The sequence below is a fragment of the Erpetoichthys calabaricus genome, chromosome 16 (genome assembly GCF_900747795.2).
Source record: "Erpetoichthys calabaricus chromosome 16, fErpCal1.3, whole genome shotgun sequence".
Classification (NCBI taxonomy): Eukaryota; Metazoa; Chordata; class Cladistia; order Polypteriformes; family Polypteridae; genus Erpetoichthys; species Erpetoichthys calabaricus.
Window position 1 is genome coordinate 54,144,250 of NC_041409.2, and position 16,246 is coordinate 54,160,495.

Sequence of the window (16,246 nt, forward strand, 5' to 3'; positions counted from 1 at the left end):
GAGGAAAGTCCTTGTGTCACTGCAACAGCGGACAGTCAGGTGCTATGGAGTACAGCCTTCAGCCCATGTTCATGTGGCCCTCCTGTCCTTAGCCAGGGAGACATCTGGGTGCTGATGCTCACCACGTTTTGTGATTTTTTAGTGTTTTGGTATGATGGCTTTGTTTACAGTTTCAAAATTTGGTGGAAATTAGCTGCTTAATATGAATGTCCTAAGGTATAAATTAAACTTGCAATGAAAGGGGAAACCCTTCTTTCATCTATATACTGGCCCAGCACAACCTAGATTTAATTATAGACATTAAGTGAGCCTTGTCTATGATCCTAATGTCTCTTTGTTTAGTTTTGGAAGTTCAGGTAGTTTTTTGGTAGGCTAAACATAATCACAGAGGCCAAATAAAAATCTGCAATGTGCGAGGATAACTCAGCAAAACAGGGTTCTGAACCACCACAGTGGAACTTAACATCATGAGAGTAGATCAGTAAATATCTGCACTTTTGTGATAATTTTATTTGCTTTCCTTGTGCATCTGTGGAATCTTGATGTGTCTGTGGTCAGAGTGGTCGAGTTCAGACCTTGTTACAGTCTCCCTTGTTGTTTTCTAGGAGTGAAGAAGGCTGTCGCAATCTCTGTTTGCACCGAAGAAGACCCATAAGCACCGGTCCACTTTTTCTAGGCTGAAGGTACACCAAAATCCTCATCAGTTCGTGAAACTCCCAGTACAGACTTACTCGATATTGTCATCATTGGTAGTGGACGTGGACAGGCCTCCCCATCCTTTTTTTGTGCTTATCACTTGAGTAACCATTTTTGAATTCCCATTCTATTAGTAAACTATTAGTAGGAGTGATGGATGTATTCAACGTGGTGGTGGGATTACATCAGAAATCGGCTCTAAACCCTTTCTTAATTGCAATGGCGATGGACAGGTTGACAGATGAGATTAGACAGGAGTCCCCGTGGACTGTGGTGTTTGCGGATGACGTTGTAATCTGTAGCGAGAGTAGGGATCAGGTTGAGGAGACCCTGGAGAAGTGGAGATATGAGGAGCAGAGGAACGAAGGTCAGTAGGAACAAGACAGAATACATGTGTGTAAATGAGAGGGAGGTCAGTGGAATGGTGAGGATGCAGGGAGTAGAGTTGGTGAAGGTGGACGAGTTTAAATACTTGGGATCAACAGTACAGAGTAATGGGGATTGTGGAAGAGAGGTGAAAAAGAGAATGCAGGCAGGGTGGAGTGGGTGGAGAAGAGTGTCAGGAGTAATTTGTGACAGACGGGTATCAGCAAGAGTAAAAGGGAAGGTCTACAGGATGGTAGTAAGACCAGCTATGTTATATGGATTGGAGACAGTGGCACTGACCAGAAAGTAGGAGACAGAGCTGGAGGTAGCGAGTTAAAGATGCTAAGATTTGCACTGGGTGTGACGAGGATGGACAGGATTAGAAATGAGGACATTAGAGGGTCAGCTTAGGTTGGACGGTTTGGAGACAAAGAGAGGCGAGATTGTGTTGGTTTGGACATGTGCAGAGGAGAGATGCGGAGTATATTGAGAGAAGGATGTTAAAGATAGAGCTGACAGGAAAAGAGGAAGGCCTAAGAGAAGTTTTATGGATGTGGTGAGAGAGGGCATGCAGGTGATGGGTGTAACAGAACAAGATGAAGAGGACAGAAAGATATGGAAGAAGATGATCTGCTGTGGCAACCCCTAACGGGAGCAGCTGAAAAAAGAAAAAGAAGAAGAAGCCTATTACTAACCGCTCTGCAGTGGTAAAATACTCTCTCCGTATTGTGCAGAAAGCCTTGGCAAACCTTCAGCCCATAAAAAGCAGATTGCTGCTCTTTGAGGACAGAGTGGCCATGTTTACTCCTAGAAAATGACAAAGAGAAGCTGACTGGTCGAGGTCGAAACTTTACCACTCTGCGCATGGACAAAGTGTACAGCCAACCCAAAGAAAATGATTACAAACGTACAGAGATTTAATGACTTACCTTCAAAACGTTTCAGAATGGTTCAAAAGTAAATAAATCCAAGCAGTACAAGTTGAAGCCCTCCCCAAATCCAACTACTGAAGACACATTCTTACCATTTGTGTGTAATCTCTGTGGAACTGATCTCCAATTCTTTGAAGCTTTTGGCCGATCTGTGCTTCTGCGCTCAGACCAGGCTCCTGTTCTTCTTCTGCCATTCCTTCTTCCGTGTCCCCATCTCGATCCACCTCAAAATGTGCTGGGAAGTGCAAGCGATGGGCTGCTGTACCTTAAGTTGAAAGACAGGCAAAATAAGGAGGTGTTACTGTAGACCTCGGGGAAACACCACAATGCAGTATTTACAGATCATTTGGACCATTCCAGCCATTTGACTGCTGACACCTATCTAGTCTAGGAAGGACTGCATCTCACACTGCACTGGGACTGAATAAGCCAGAATATGCTAGCCTGGATAACGTCATGTAGTCAGTGCCGAATGGCTTGCTAACAAAGAGATAGTGCCCAACCATCGCTATCTAAGCATGTGACCAAACATGGACCCAAATCACATAGTGGTCAGTAAACACTCATGACCAGGCCACAATAAATACACATCCCCCATCAACTAATACTTGTAGAAGATCAACAGGCAGGATAAGCTAAGGTGCGTATCACACATTTGAATATCTACGCACACTTTAAAAGGAGTGCACTCTTAATTCACTGCTGCAGACACACAAATCTTACCTGTGCAAATTACAGTGCAAGGAAATGAAACGCACAAAACGCAAAGAAATTCTAGGGAGAAGGGCAGGACTGAATTTGAGAATTCCAGAGCCCCCTGCAGCGGGGGGCTGCTAGTCTCACAACGTCCTGCACGGGCGTCCTGCACACAGACTTGTCAGCCCCGTCATTTTACACTCCTGTTTCCCTAAAGTTCCTGAAATCAAAGCCAGTCCAGCAAGAAAATCCTGCTACAACACATCCTAAGGCCAGAATAACAAATTACAAGTTTCCATGCTCATCAAGCGTTTTTTTTAAAAGAACAGCATGCCCAAGTCAGACATTCTTTGTTTTTCTAACTGGATTTGTTTTCTAGAACTGGGGGCTTTATTTTCATAGACACAGACTGTACAGAGCATGAAAGATGAGCACAGACGCATTTTGCCAGTAATTTTCATTCGAAGACGACAGAGTCACAGTCATTTAAAAGTTGTCCAGGGGTTACAGCTGCTGTCTCAGCTCCAGGGACGCAGATTCGATTTTAAAGCCTGGAAGGAGGACCCAGCATGCAGCACACTTCTGTTTCACTCCACACGCCAAAGACTGTGTTTTAGGTTTGCCGGCAACTCCAGATTCTCGTAGTTTTGAGTATTCTGGTGGCACTGAGCACAACTTAGAAACCATTCCAAAAAAGCCCACTCAACCCAGCTTCAGGCCCCTTCACTTTCACATATTTCCTTATGCTGCAGCCTTGCTCTGAAATCATTTCAATTTGTTTTCTTCCTTCATCAAGCAACACTCAATACCAAAATTAAAACGGGATTTTAGGATTTTTTTTGCAAATTACAAACAGAAATCTCACACTGACACAAGTGTTCAGACCCCTTTGTTCTGGCTCTGGTGCATCCCATTCTACTGATCATCATCGAGACGTTTCTCCACCTGTTGAACGGACCGATTTGTAAAGGCACACACCTGTCCACCGAAGGTCCTCAAGGGAGCAAGTCATGAGGTCAAAGGAAAGGCTTGCAGAGCGGAGATACAGGATCTGGGGATGGCTGCTTAAAGCACAGAGACCTCCATAATACTTAAATGGAAGAAGCGTGAAACAAGCACAACTTTCCCTAGAGCTGACTAAGCTGGTGGAGAACATAAAAAAAAAAACGGCATAGATGAGAGCGAAAGGATAAAACCATTTCTGAAATGTTCAAGTGTTCTCAGGAGCACAGAAGCCTCAAGAATCGTGACATGAAAGAAGTGCTGGAACCACCAGGACTCTTGCAAAACTGAGCAACTTGGCAAGAAGGGTCTTATAGTGAGGGAGGTGACCAGAAACCGATGGTCTCTCTGACTGAGCTCCAGAAACTTCCAGAATGTTGCAAGCAGTGTGGTGCAGTGGACTTCAAACCCTGAGGTTGTGGGTTCAAATCCCGCTGTGACCGTGAGCAAGTCACTTAATCTGCCTGTGCTCCAATTGGAAAAAGCCAAAAGAAATGTCACTAATTGTATCATAAGTGTTGTAAGTCGCATTGGCTAAAGACGTCAGCCAAAGAAGTACATGAAAAATGTAGAAAGACAACCATCACTATAACGGGACTTGATGGTAGCGGCCAGACAGAAGCCTATCCTTGGCAAAAAGACACAAGGAAGCTTGAGTGGTGTTCACAAATCAGCGCCTGAGGGACTCTCGGAATGTGAGAAACAAGATTCTCTGGTCTTAGGAAGCCAAGATTTGCATCGTGTCTGAAGGAAACCGGGCACCGCTCATCACAACTCCAAAGAGGTGAAACACGGTGGTGAGGATTAGTCAGGTTGGAGGGAAACCGGAGCACAGCAAAGAACAACGGTATCTCTAATGAAAATCTGTCCCAGGGTGCTCTGGGCCCAAAGAAAATACAACACGGCAGTGGCATTTGAACAACTCTTAGGACGTCCTTGAGTGGTCCAGCCCGAGCCTGAACTTGAATCCAATCCAACATCTCTGGAGAGACCCGACAATGGCGGCCCACCAACTGTCTCCATCAAGCCTGACAGATCTTGAGGATGTCTGCAGAGAAGAAGGCCAGAAAATCCCCAAATCCAGGCTAGTGGAGATTGTTGAGTCAGACCCCAGAAGACTTTCTGCCAAAGGGGCTTCAATGAAGTACTGAGTGAAGGGTCAGCGCACTTGAGTCAATGGGATAGTTCCGTTTTTTTGGATAGTTCCGTTTTTTTATTTTTAATAAATATGCCAACATTCCGAAAATCCTCTTTTTACTTTATCATTCTGGGCATATTGAGCGTTTGATGAGGGAACGAATTTGTTTAGCACAAGGCTTCAACAAAACAAAATGTGACAAAAGTGAAGGGGTCTGAAGACTTTCTGAAGGGGCCATGTATAGAAACAAAATGCAGAACCAGTTCCCATGTTTGAAGATGGGGTTGTCTGTCACCAAAGAGCAGGGTGCCATTCACAGGCAGAGGCACCACGGAGGCCCCCCCCTCCCTAGGCCCACTTCCCTGCTGGCCATTTCTAAGTAAGTGCGTACGGGTGGCTGCGGACGCCTCACTCCTTTTTTAATTATAGCACGCTTGGTCTTCGCCACAGCCATAGCCCTCCTAAAAGCTTTCCCCGTCTGCCCACAAGTCTGTTTTCTCATTACAAGCAAGTAAATTGGAAAATCTGTACTCTAAAGATTCTGCAAACCACCAAATCTCTCTGGAGACACAGCAGAGAAGTGTCTTCATTAAAGAATAAAAAGAAACATGGCTTTTGTATAAATGCACACTTCTGCTCCATAACCATGCCTGCTGTAATACGGCTCATAATTCTGAACATTTAATGATGTTGGCAGTCTTCATTTAGTTAAATATTAAAACGATTGCTCCAGTGCAAAAAGGTGTGGACTTCGAGGTTGGATAAAGGCCAACTGTGTATACGTAATAAGTAAATAATTAAGAATAAATTACTGGGCCGCATCGTAAAGAGCTCATGGCTAACAAAAGCAAAGAATGGAAGGTACTTTCTCCTTATGACAAGGCTTCTTTGTTCATCTAAAATGCGTCACATATCATTATGTCATTACTATATAACGATGGTGATTATACCGTGGGTGGCTGGGGATGTCATACAAACACGGAGGTGACATGCAGATCCACACTGCGGCTCACAATAAAATCAAACTGTGGAGAGATCTAACAATTCAAAGCATTCGGTGTGCAATTCATGATGAGACGTTAAGAGTTTAACTTCCAAACATGTGGTGATGACACAGTGCAGAAGAAACAGCAGCCACCGATGCTGTCCAGATGTGCGCACCACCGTGTGAAAAATATGAGGTGACAGTCACTGAATCCCAAAGTGACCTTTACACCTCTCGGATACACACATTAGTCCATTCCGCATTTCCTTCCTGCCAGTTATCCATGTTCTTAAATAACCTGCCCCAATATCAGGATCCAAAACTGACACCCCAGACCACACTAATTAGATCAGGGGTGTCCAACTCCGGTCCTGGAGGGCCGCAGGTTTTCATTCTAAACATCTTCTTCATTAGTGACCAGTTTTTGCTGCTAATTAACTTCTTTTTCTTTAGTTTTAATTAACTTGACTCAGACCCCTTCGTTAGCAGCCACACAATAATGAGACACAAAACAAGCCCCCACATGACCAGCTCACCTGTGCCCATCACACAAATATTAGAAAATAAAGAAAGATGAAGGTCTCGGTAAGGTTGATGTCCGAGGTCACCAAAACATTTGATGGTGTTCTTTAGAAAAAACAGAAAAATCAATAGTTTTGGAAATGTCTGCTCTGTCAAAATGAGAGCAGCAACAAACCGCAGAATTAAATAACGGGTTTAATTAACAGCAAGAAAGTGGTTGGAGTTTGACATTCCAGGTTAGCTGGTCGTCTGTCGGCTCATTTCACAGCTCATTTCTGTTTGGCTGCCACTTAATGAAGAAACAAATCAATTCAGAGGACTGAATCCTTAAAAACAGGGCTGCTAAACGGAAGGGAAAAGGAGTTAATTAGCAGTATAAACTGGTCAATGATTAGGAAAAGGGTTAGAATGAAAACCTGCAGCCACTGCGGCCCACCAGGCCTGGAGTTCGACATCTGTGATTTAGACCTTCTTGCAGATGATTCCAGATACTTCCACTCCACTCTTTCCTGCTCTTGCTATCTATTCACTTACCTTACTTAGTTATTTATTTAGCAATTCATAGTATAGTTCAGTTCTTCACCTGTCTTGCACGTGTCCCATGTTTATGTTTTATGCTGCACCTCAGTCCTGTTATTTCGTGCCACTGTATGCTGTAGTACAGTATACGGAGGGTGTGACAATAAAGCCCCTTGACTTAACTTGACTTGAAAATAACTAACGTCTTCCGACTTAAGACATGTGAAAAAGCCGTGACTGAGAACATGCGGGCACAGCAGACCAAAAGATCCAAAAAAAAAAAATATATCATGGGGCTACCAGGAAAAGCGGCCACAAAATGCATCATACAGTAGAGTTATCATGAAATGATCTAAGCCTCATGCGCATTACATGCCCTACAGGGATATTTTTATGTGTTTATCCAACACTTTCAGATGCTGCCAAATGTTAAGTATGCACTTTTAGAGATCATAATATAGTAGCACTGCTGAAAGGCAAACTGTTCGGAGTTGATCCTCCGAAACTGCATACTGAGCCACACACACAAAGCGGGATAAGGTCAAGGCGGAAAACATGGTCTCTTAAAAACCTGCAAGCCCACCTACAAAATTCTCCCTTGGGAAAAGGTACCGATGTCATTACACCGTGCCAAAAGCAGAGGTAAAAAGGTCCTCATCGACCGCCATGCATCCAAAAAGAAGGGAGGAGCCTGTGTCTCCCGAGTAGCGTGGGGAACAATACATTTAAAAGTACTTTAGTTACATTACTCATCTCTCTTATATATATATATATATATATATATATATATATATATATATATATATATATATATAAAATCCAACGTCCGCCTGTCTGTACGTCTGTCCGCTTTTCACGAGAGAACTACTTAACGGATTTAGATCTGTTTTTTTCAATAATTTGCTTGAACATTCCAGCTGATTTTGCAACTTCTCTCATTGTGCTAAGTATCATACAACAGTTCGCTTGTGGTAACAATTTATTCGCGTGAATCCGAGACAGAGACTGCAGGCCGTGGGGAGGGGGAAGCGTGACATCAGGAGTGGGAAGCCGGGCGGGCCCTCCTCACTCACGCATGCGCCAGTCTCCGTTCGAGTCGCGCGACCTCACTTACCTAGCGATACCTGTTTGTTCAGCAAATGACATTATCATCTAGAGGTTGTTAAAGAGTAACATTTGACATTTTTGAGACGTGTGTTTTAGAGGGTAGCTGCTGATTGGCAGAGATATCACAGCCATGTGCTCTTCTCCCCATGCAGGGGACGCTCTCCCATCAGAGCTGAACACGATCAGATACAGTGCCAACATTTGACATCTAAGCGTACCTACTTTCTGCTTGCCAACATTTTACATTTTTGGCGAAGAGATCACAGCTACATTCTCGCCAGTGGTATCAAAACCAAAAATATTATATATCAAGAGGCCCTCAGATACGAAAGCTATCAATAAAAATTCTTCTCAATACAAAATTATTACTTTTTTTTATTGATTTTTAAAGTTTGTCCTGTTTTGCTACTTCAAGGGCGGAGCCGTGGGGGAGAGCTAGTTACTTATACAGTAAAAAGTAAATAATTATGTTTTAAGCTGTAGTTACTCATTATAAAATGTAATGAGTCATTTCTTTTGTATCAGAAATTGCACATTTGACTGGCCAGCATTAGTTATTAAATCCTAAGCCTTGTAAATGAACCCTCATGACACTGACTAGACACACAGTTGAGCGTGATAACGTTCTTGTGGTTTACAAACACTTTTTAGTCTTTAATGTGCAGTGAAGTAAATCACATCCGCTCCCTTTAAACACCTCCGACCTGTGCCCCTCCACGATTCACAGTATGAACACTGGGTCACCTGATCACACTGTTCTTATAGCAAATCGCCGGATTAGTAACTCAAATGACACTTCACGAATGTTTCTGTCACCGGATTGCAGGCAGCGCACTCTTTTCTGCGCGGCTGTGCGACTGAGGCCTGCAGAGGAGCAGCTTACTAGTATGTTTTGTGGCCTTTCAGCCAGGCCTGCTGCAATAGTAATAGCGCAGGCATCTTTACTTCAATAAAACAAGTACTGCGCTGGGTTACTCGTTATTTTAAAAATGAGTCGGACTATGTCAGGCACTTTACTTTGAACATGTCACCCTCAGCTCGCTCCTGAGACTGTGCAGCAGAGCTTAACACTGTATGTTCAGCTTATCAACACAAATTTAGCGATTTCTGAAATGTCAAGAGCCCACCAAAGCACTTGGAAACATGTCACTGTGGACACTGGCACCATTTTCTATCCATGACTGCTAAATGTGCATGTGAAGCGAATATCCAGAGTACAACGGGCTTGCACAGACTACAGCACACGGCCAAATAATCATGTTACTCACAAGGAAACCTGGTTTCTCTAACTGGAATAAGGGCGTACGTGGCAGTTTTGACACCGGGTTATTAAAGCGCATGGAAATGGACTCATTAGTGCAACTAAACAAAGAGAGCTCATTCCCTTTATGACAATAGCTGTTGTTCACTCACCCCCCACTATTCAAGGCCACGGGGGTTAGGCTTGGACTGGCACCATTCACTACACAGCAAACTCTCACACTCCGCCATACTAACCTGGATGAATCTGACCACCCAGACTCCTTCTCCCACCCCAGGTTAAATCCATTTTTCAGGGAAAACAATGGAAGGATGAGAGAAGCGAATAAAATCACAAATGAATGATTGAAATGGGATTATTCTTTGTTGATATGGATTGATGTAGAGACCGGCCGACTGACTGGCTGAAAAGCAATTTTGTCTTTCATGGTGTTGTCTCAGAATCGGGGAGGCACCATCCAGACCACGTCAGGCAAAGAGGGAGTCAGTGCTGTTTACAGTAAACGGAAGGAAGGCAACACGAGGGAGACGGCCAAATGAGTCATCGAGAGCGGTTCAGACATAAACAATCCCCCATGTGATAAATACACATTAATGAGAAGTAATAATATTATGGAAGCAAACTGGGTACGTCAATGATGAGCTTAAAGGTCAACGCGTTTACATTTGGAGAGACGGAAACACGGATCATAAATCTGTTAATATCGTAAAGCTTTAGGGAATGGAAGTCCTCAAAGTGAAAATACTCTTCAAGGCCTTACCATCAACCTCCAAAGTGAAGGTAAAATGTTATGGAGGATTCTGCTCACTACAATCCAGCCATTTCTGGACAGGGTAGGAGTACAGCAGCCCACTGTCGAGGAAGATGGCGGACCCTACACTAGCTCATCCCACCTGCACCTTCTTGTAATACGCGAGGTGTGGAGTTCTGCTTACCCAGACTTTAGTCTTGGCTGCGCCCCTGAACTCATCGTCCTGCACCTCATCTGCTTCTTTGACCTTTCCACCAATTTTTTTGTTTTTTCTCAACAACGACTTAATCTGCAGTCTGACAGCCCAAAGTTAAGTTTAATTCTGTGTACAATTAGAGCTTCACTATGAAACAACATGGCTGTCTACCGTCCCTGACCTTCACTCTTAACTGAAGTCCAGACAGTCATACAGTGCCTCACATCCAGTAACGACTGCGTCTCACGAGGGTCTCCCTGTTTTCAAGTGCTGGTAGCTACTGTCACACGTGCCTGCATAAGGAACAGCTTAAGAGCTCTGGTGATTGGAATTCTACCACCACTCCAGGGGTTGGCACCGTGTCCTAATGTCTTTTCTCTTCCTCGCTCTGCAGGACGGATGATTGAGAGCTGCAACATCTCTGACGCCACTTCTGGTGTCCGTCTCCTTGGACCAAGCCTCTCCTGCCAGAGGGACATACACACCATATTGCCAAAAGTATTTTGACTACCTCCAAATCATCGAATTCAGGTGTTCCAATCACTGTCATGGCCACAGGTGATTAAACTCGAGCCCCTCGGCATGCAGACTGCTGGCTTCTACAAACATTTGTGACAGAATGGGTCGCTCTCAGGAGCTCAGTGAATTCAAGCCTGGTACTGTCATAGGATGCCACCTGTGCCATTTGTGACATTTCCTTGCTACTAAATATTCCATGGCCAAATGTTAGTGGTATTATAACAAAGTGGAAGCAATTGGGAACAACAGCAACTCAGCCACCAAGTGGTAGGCCACATAAATTCACAGAGCGGGGACAGCGCATGCTGAGGTGTGCGGAAGTCGCCAACTTTCTGCAGGGTCAATAGCTACAGACCTCCAAAAGCTCAAGAACAGTGCAGCGTAGAGAGCCAAGCCTGACATCACCAAATGTAATGCAAAGCGTCGGATGCAGTGGTGTAAAGCCCACCGCCACTGGACTCTGGAGCAGTGCAAACGTGTCCTCTGGAGTGACGAATCACACAATCCGATGGACGACTCTGACCAGGAGAACGGGACTCACCTGACTGCATTGTGCCAAGTGTAAAGTTTGGATTATGGTGTGGGGTTGAGCTTGGCCCCTTAGTTTCAGTGAAAGGAACTCTTAATGCTTCAGCATACAAAGCCATATTGGACAATTTCATGCCTTCAACTTTGTAGGAACAGTTTGGCGATGGCAATATGACTGCGCACACACCAGTTCACAAAGCAAGGTCTATAAAGAAATGGAGGAGCGAGTTTGGTGCGGCTGCACAGAGCTCTGACCTCCACCTGATAGACCACCTTTGAGATGAATGAAAGCGAAGACTGTGAGCGAGCCAGGCCTTCTTGTCCAACATCAGTGCCTGACCTCACAAATGCTCTCCTGGTCACACATTCCCATAAACACACTCGCCCTACACCTTGTGGAAAGCCTTCCCAGATTAGTTGAAGCGGAAACAACTCCATATTAAAGCCTACGGGATGTCATTAAAGTTCATGTGTGCTTAATGGCAGGCGTCCCAATACTTATGGCATTATAGTGTATGTAACCGGATGTTTGGCCATTTTGAAAAGAGTTTCATTTTGGAAGTCGTGTGTGAAAAGGCGTTTTTGCAGCTATCTTGTTTTTGCTGCATTCCAGTTATACGGGGGTCATACAAAAGTATAGTTAGGGCAAACGTTATTATCAGAAGTTACACTGCAAGATTTGCAAATTGGTATTTCAATGCGAGGATTGAATTATTAGTGACGTCCTACCGAAGATTCACTCGGCCTTTAGCCCCAGCTTTTTCTGCACACCAGATTGGATATAAAAGTAAGCCCTGGCAATACTCCTGACCAGTCAGAAAGCTGGGATTTGAACCAAGCACTCCACAGACAGTAGAGTAGCAGGACTTTTTAAACTTTCAGTTGAGCTTCGTATTTAGATGTGACCAGCAGATATTTGCTGACTTACTGTCACCGTTCCACAAAAATGCCATTATGATTCTAAATCCGTTAAAATCTGTCCATCCCAGTATTCAAGAGAAAGGCACTGAAATTACATACAAGAGAAGAAGCAACTTTGATTTTGAAATTTCTTTTTATCCTCTGCTGTCTGCCTTATGCAACATTATGAAAGCTAGAAACCGAGACTGCAGCAGTCATAAAGTCAGTGCGGTTCACATGTCCAGCAGTAGCAAACCACAGACCAAACGAGACTGGCACGCTTTATCTGTAGGATTACGTGTAAAAGACCCATAGAATGCTCAGAATGCAACTAACTTACACGAGAAAGGGTGAGCACAAAATAAAGCCATCAGTGGCCAAGAAGGAATAAATTCTGAAGAGACACATCGTTGTGAAACCTTCCTGAGACACCACATACTCCGCATTGATATTTATGGCAATAGGATATGTGATCTGCGGTGGGTTGGCACCCTGCCCGGGATTGTTTCCTGCCTTGTGCCCTGTGTTGGCTGGGATTGGCTCCAGCAGACCCCCATGACCCTGTGTTCAGATTCAGCGGGTTGGAAAATGGATGGATGGATGGATGGATATGTGATGAGCAGAGCAACAACCCAACCAAGACAAAAGGCACACAATTGTAAATTAGCCATCTTCCCTTGGCAAGTGACGTGACCAGTCAGAACTGTCCACTTCCCCTAACTGATGATCAACTATGGAGAGGTGACTCACCCACATGGGTGCCACTGAAACACAAAATCGACCGTTTGGAATAATCAACCCCAACCTCCCGTAGGCAAGTTACTAAAGCCTACGGGAGTGTGGGTGGTACGGCGAATGGGCCCACCAACAGATTCCTTTCTTAAGTTGACCATTTCCTTGCTTGTAATTCCTGCCAACTGTTCCTCCTGCCTGCTATTTCTGAAAAATGATGTTCCTCAGAGTCATCTTTTATCACGATGATGCTCCAAGCACATTGGGGTCACTTGTTGGCGCAGACCTTGCGAGAATGCAGCTTTGATCTGGTAGCCCACCCTCCTTATTTGCCAGATGTCTCATTTTTGAGATGAAGAAACATCTGGGTGGTAGACTGACACAGTGGTGTGACTCGGAATATGGGAGAAGTGCGTTCACCTTCAGGGAGGCTGAAGACTAAAACTGCCTTGTGCCGCGCCACTTCCCATCACACACCCCTCGTACATTAACAGAAGACAACAACACACAAAATACAACAGAGCAGACACAATGGAGCTGCATTGGTTCTTCAGCTTGTGGTGTTACAAACGACAAAGCGTGTCAGACCACTGTGGCTCCAGCTCCCTTTAAAAACATCTTCTGTTCTTCAGTGGCTGGTGGCGGTATGGCTATGTGCAGGACTGGCACCTACTCTGGGGTCAGCTGCCCTGATGCCAGCTCTCCACAGCCCCAACCATAAGCAGGCTTAGGACATGGCATGTCATTTTCCAACCCGCTTAATCCAGAGCCGAGCCGTGCAGGGGGTGCTGGAGCCTATCCCGGCTAGTACAGGGCAAGGGTGGGACACACACACATGCTAGGACCAAACTAGCGTCACCAATCCACCTAACCTGTGTGTCTTTGGACTGTGGAAGGAAACCCGAGCAGACACGGGGACAACATGCAAACTCCACACAGCGAGGACCCGGGATGCAGACCCTGGTCTCCTTACTGTTAGGGGGGGCTTAGAACATGCACATCCGGCTAGAAGGTCATGAGGCAGTCTGACGAGTATCTCTCGTGGTCGTTTTTACTGACTAGTTGTGTTTCTCTGTCTGACACACGAATCTGAACCCGCTTTACAGAGCTTGTGCGTGACTCTCACAAGCGGCTTTTTTGCCATGCAAAAGAAGACGATGACGTGAGGCACACAAACCAATTAGATCATCTCAGTGAAGATTTTGGAATGATACAAGTGGCGGTTGTCATGATGGCAAGACAGCAGCAGACTAGCCATTTGCATACACCTCTTAAAATGTGAGCCACAAAACCGATGGCCTTATTTGTTTATTCGTCTCTTGTACTATTATCTCATCACAGACTTGTTTTTCAGAGAAAGCAATAACCTTCTGGGTCTGGTGCGTGCTAAAGGCTGACAGATAGCATACAACGTCCTAACACCAGAAGTAGCAAGCACATGTGAATCGTGGCTGCCATGAACAGTGTGCCTCTGGTCACCCAAATCCACGGCCAAGACAGCAGAGGAGCCATTCGCATGACCAAAGCGGCCGCGCTGTTGACTCTCTGCGCCTCACCTTCACAATCCTTTCACTGGACAAGTCGCTTTTTCAGTTTCCTTTTTAGTCCTCGACTAGAAAACTGAAATGTCTCAAGGACATGAAAGTGTCTCTCTGCCCCATCATGCTGCACTGAAGGTGCTCAAGCTGTAATCTGCCCAGATACTAACTGGGATGAACTGGGACACTGGAAGGCAATTTATGGCCCAACTACATCTGTGTCCTCCTTTTATTATTCACCTAAAAACACCTGGGCATCCTTTGTGACTGGAGACATAAGATGAATGAAAATGGGCTACTCCTGGCCGGAGGGGCTGAGTTATGGCCACCGAATTAGGAGAAATCACATCACACGGCACCGCAGTGCCACACCAGCTAAGGAGCCCTAATGATGGCCATGAGGGAATGGTTATACGTGGAGAAGAGAACGTACGTAAGAAAAGCAAATAAAATGCTGAAACAAACGGTTAGGACAGGGCCGGACACAACAGATGAAATAACACTGCTTTGAATGTTAACATTTCAGGTACGAGTCTTGGTTTTACTGGGCGACTTTTCCATAAAACTCCACTTTTAAATGCTATCAAGTGGTAACAAACTGGTTAAGCTGCAATCAAAAACTTATCAACGAGACAAAATGGTGCAGATCTTTAAAGTTCAAATCTGACTTTTTTTTTTTTTCTTTAAAAACACGCATGACGGGTGACTTTATGAACAGATATATCCATTTAATGTAAACACTCTGCTGCGAAAGATATCAATTACGTCGATTCCTCAAATCCTTCCTTTTGAAATTCAAAAACTGACTGGAAGTGGAAACTGCGGTAAAAAGTATTACCACTCCATTCAGCTCCCAATGTTGAATGCGGAGCACTGGATAGACCCATGTTAAGTGATCTATTGTGATCGGCAGGGGGCGCCACTGAGCCCCAAACACGTCTCTTTAATTAGACAGAACCCACCGAATGACAATATGACCCTCTCTCCGTCTTTCTTCTCTCCACTACTCCTCCAGTGCAGTTCCTTTTATTGGTATACTTCCGTTGCCGGGTCATTGCCTGCTTGGAAGTCCCATAAAGTAGGGAGGGTAACTCCCTGAAGAACCCCACAGGGCTGCCCCACTGGACTACAGTTCCCAGCATTCCCCACAGGTGTCAGAACAGGTAGCAAAGCCCAGGGATTCTGCCATTAGATACATAGTCTTCCCCAATCTCATCATTGTTAATGAGGCCAATCCCGGCAGGGACGCCGGCCCTGGTGTGCTACAGAACGATCAAAAGCATCATGGTGCAGATACTACATCCCAGCGAGAGGAGATGAGACTGTCTGATAGAGAGCGGCAGCACAATCTGCTAACAGGCAGACACGAGGTTACTGTAACTGTGTAAAGCGACCTTACGTGATGTTGTTCTCGCGCCTTAAATGGAGACAACAGCCTTCAACACTCAAACCCCACAATGGGATGTCTTCACGTTTCAATATTCAGTTCAGTTCAGTTCATTTTTATACCACACTTGTCAGTACAGCTCTGTAACAATTTCAAAGATGAAAATGCAATTTTGAACTTTACAAACAACTTATTCCAAAACGATTACACATAAACACAGCGATTCACTTAAACACACAGGAACACAAAACAGTTCCAAACTGATTAACATAAATGGATCCTAATATTAATTATCGGTCCATTCGTGTTCCTGTTAAACTCTGGCCAGATGACAGCAGAGAGGAGAAGAAAACACAAACCCCAGGTCGACGGCATCAATAGGGGGAACAAATAAACTCTAGAGGGGGGTCCACAGTCAGTTATCATGGAGAAAGTCAGACATGGTGACAGTCCTTGGGGGACCTCGGCCTA

General features: G+C 44.8%; 1 protein-coding gene across 3 annotated transcripts in view; it reads right to left on the minus strand.

Moving 5' to 3' along the window:
• LOC114666398 (bcl-2-modifying factor-like) overlaps positions 1–16,246 on the minus strand; it is a 56,483-nt gene that overhangs the window by 26,987 nt on the left and 13,250 nt on the right. For all 3 annotated transcript variants that reach the window (XM_051919859.1, XM_051919860.1, XM_028821242.2), the window contains exon 3: positions 2,087–2,259. In XM_051919859.1, coding sequence (XP_051775819.1) covers positions 2,087–2,259 — 173 coding nt within the window. The remainder of the gene's footprint in view (positions 1–2,086; positions 2,260–16,246) is intronic.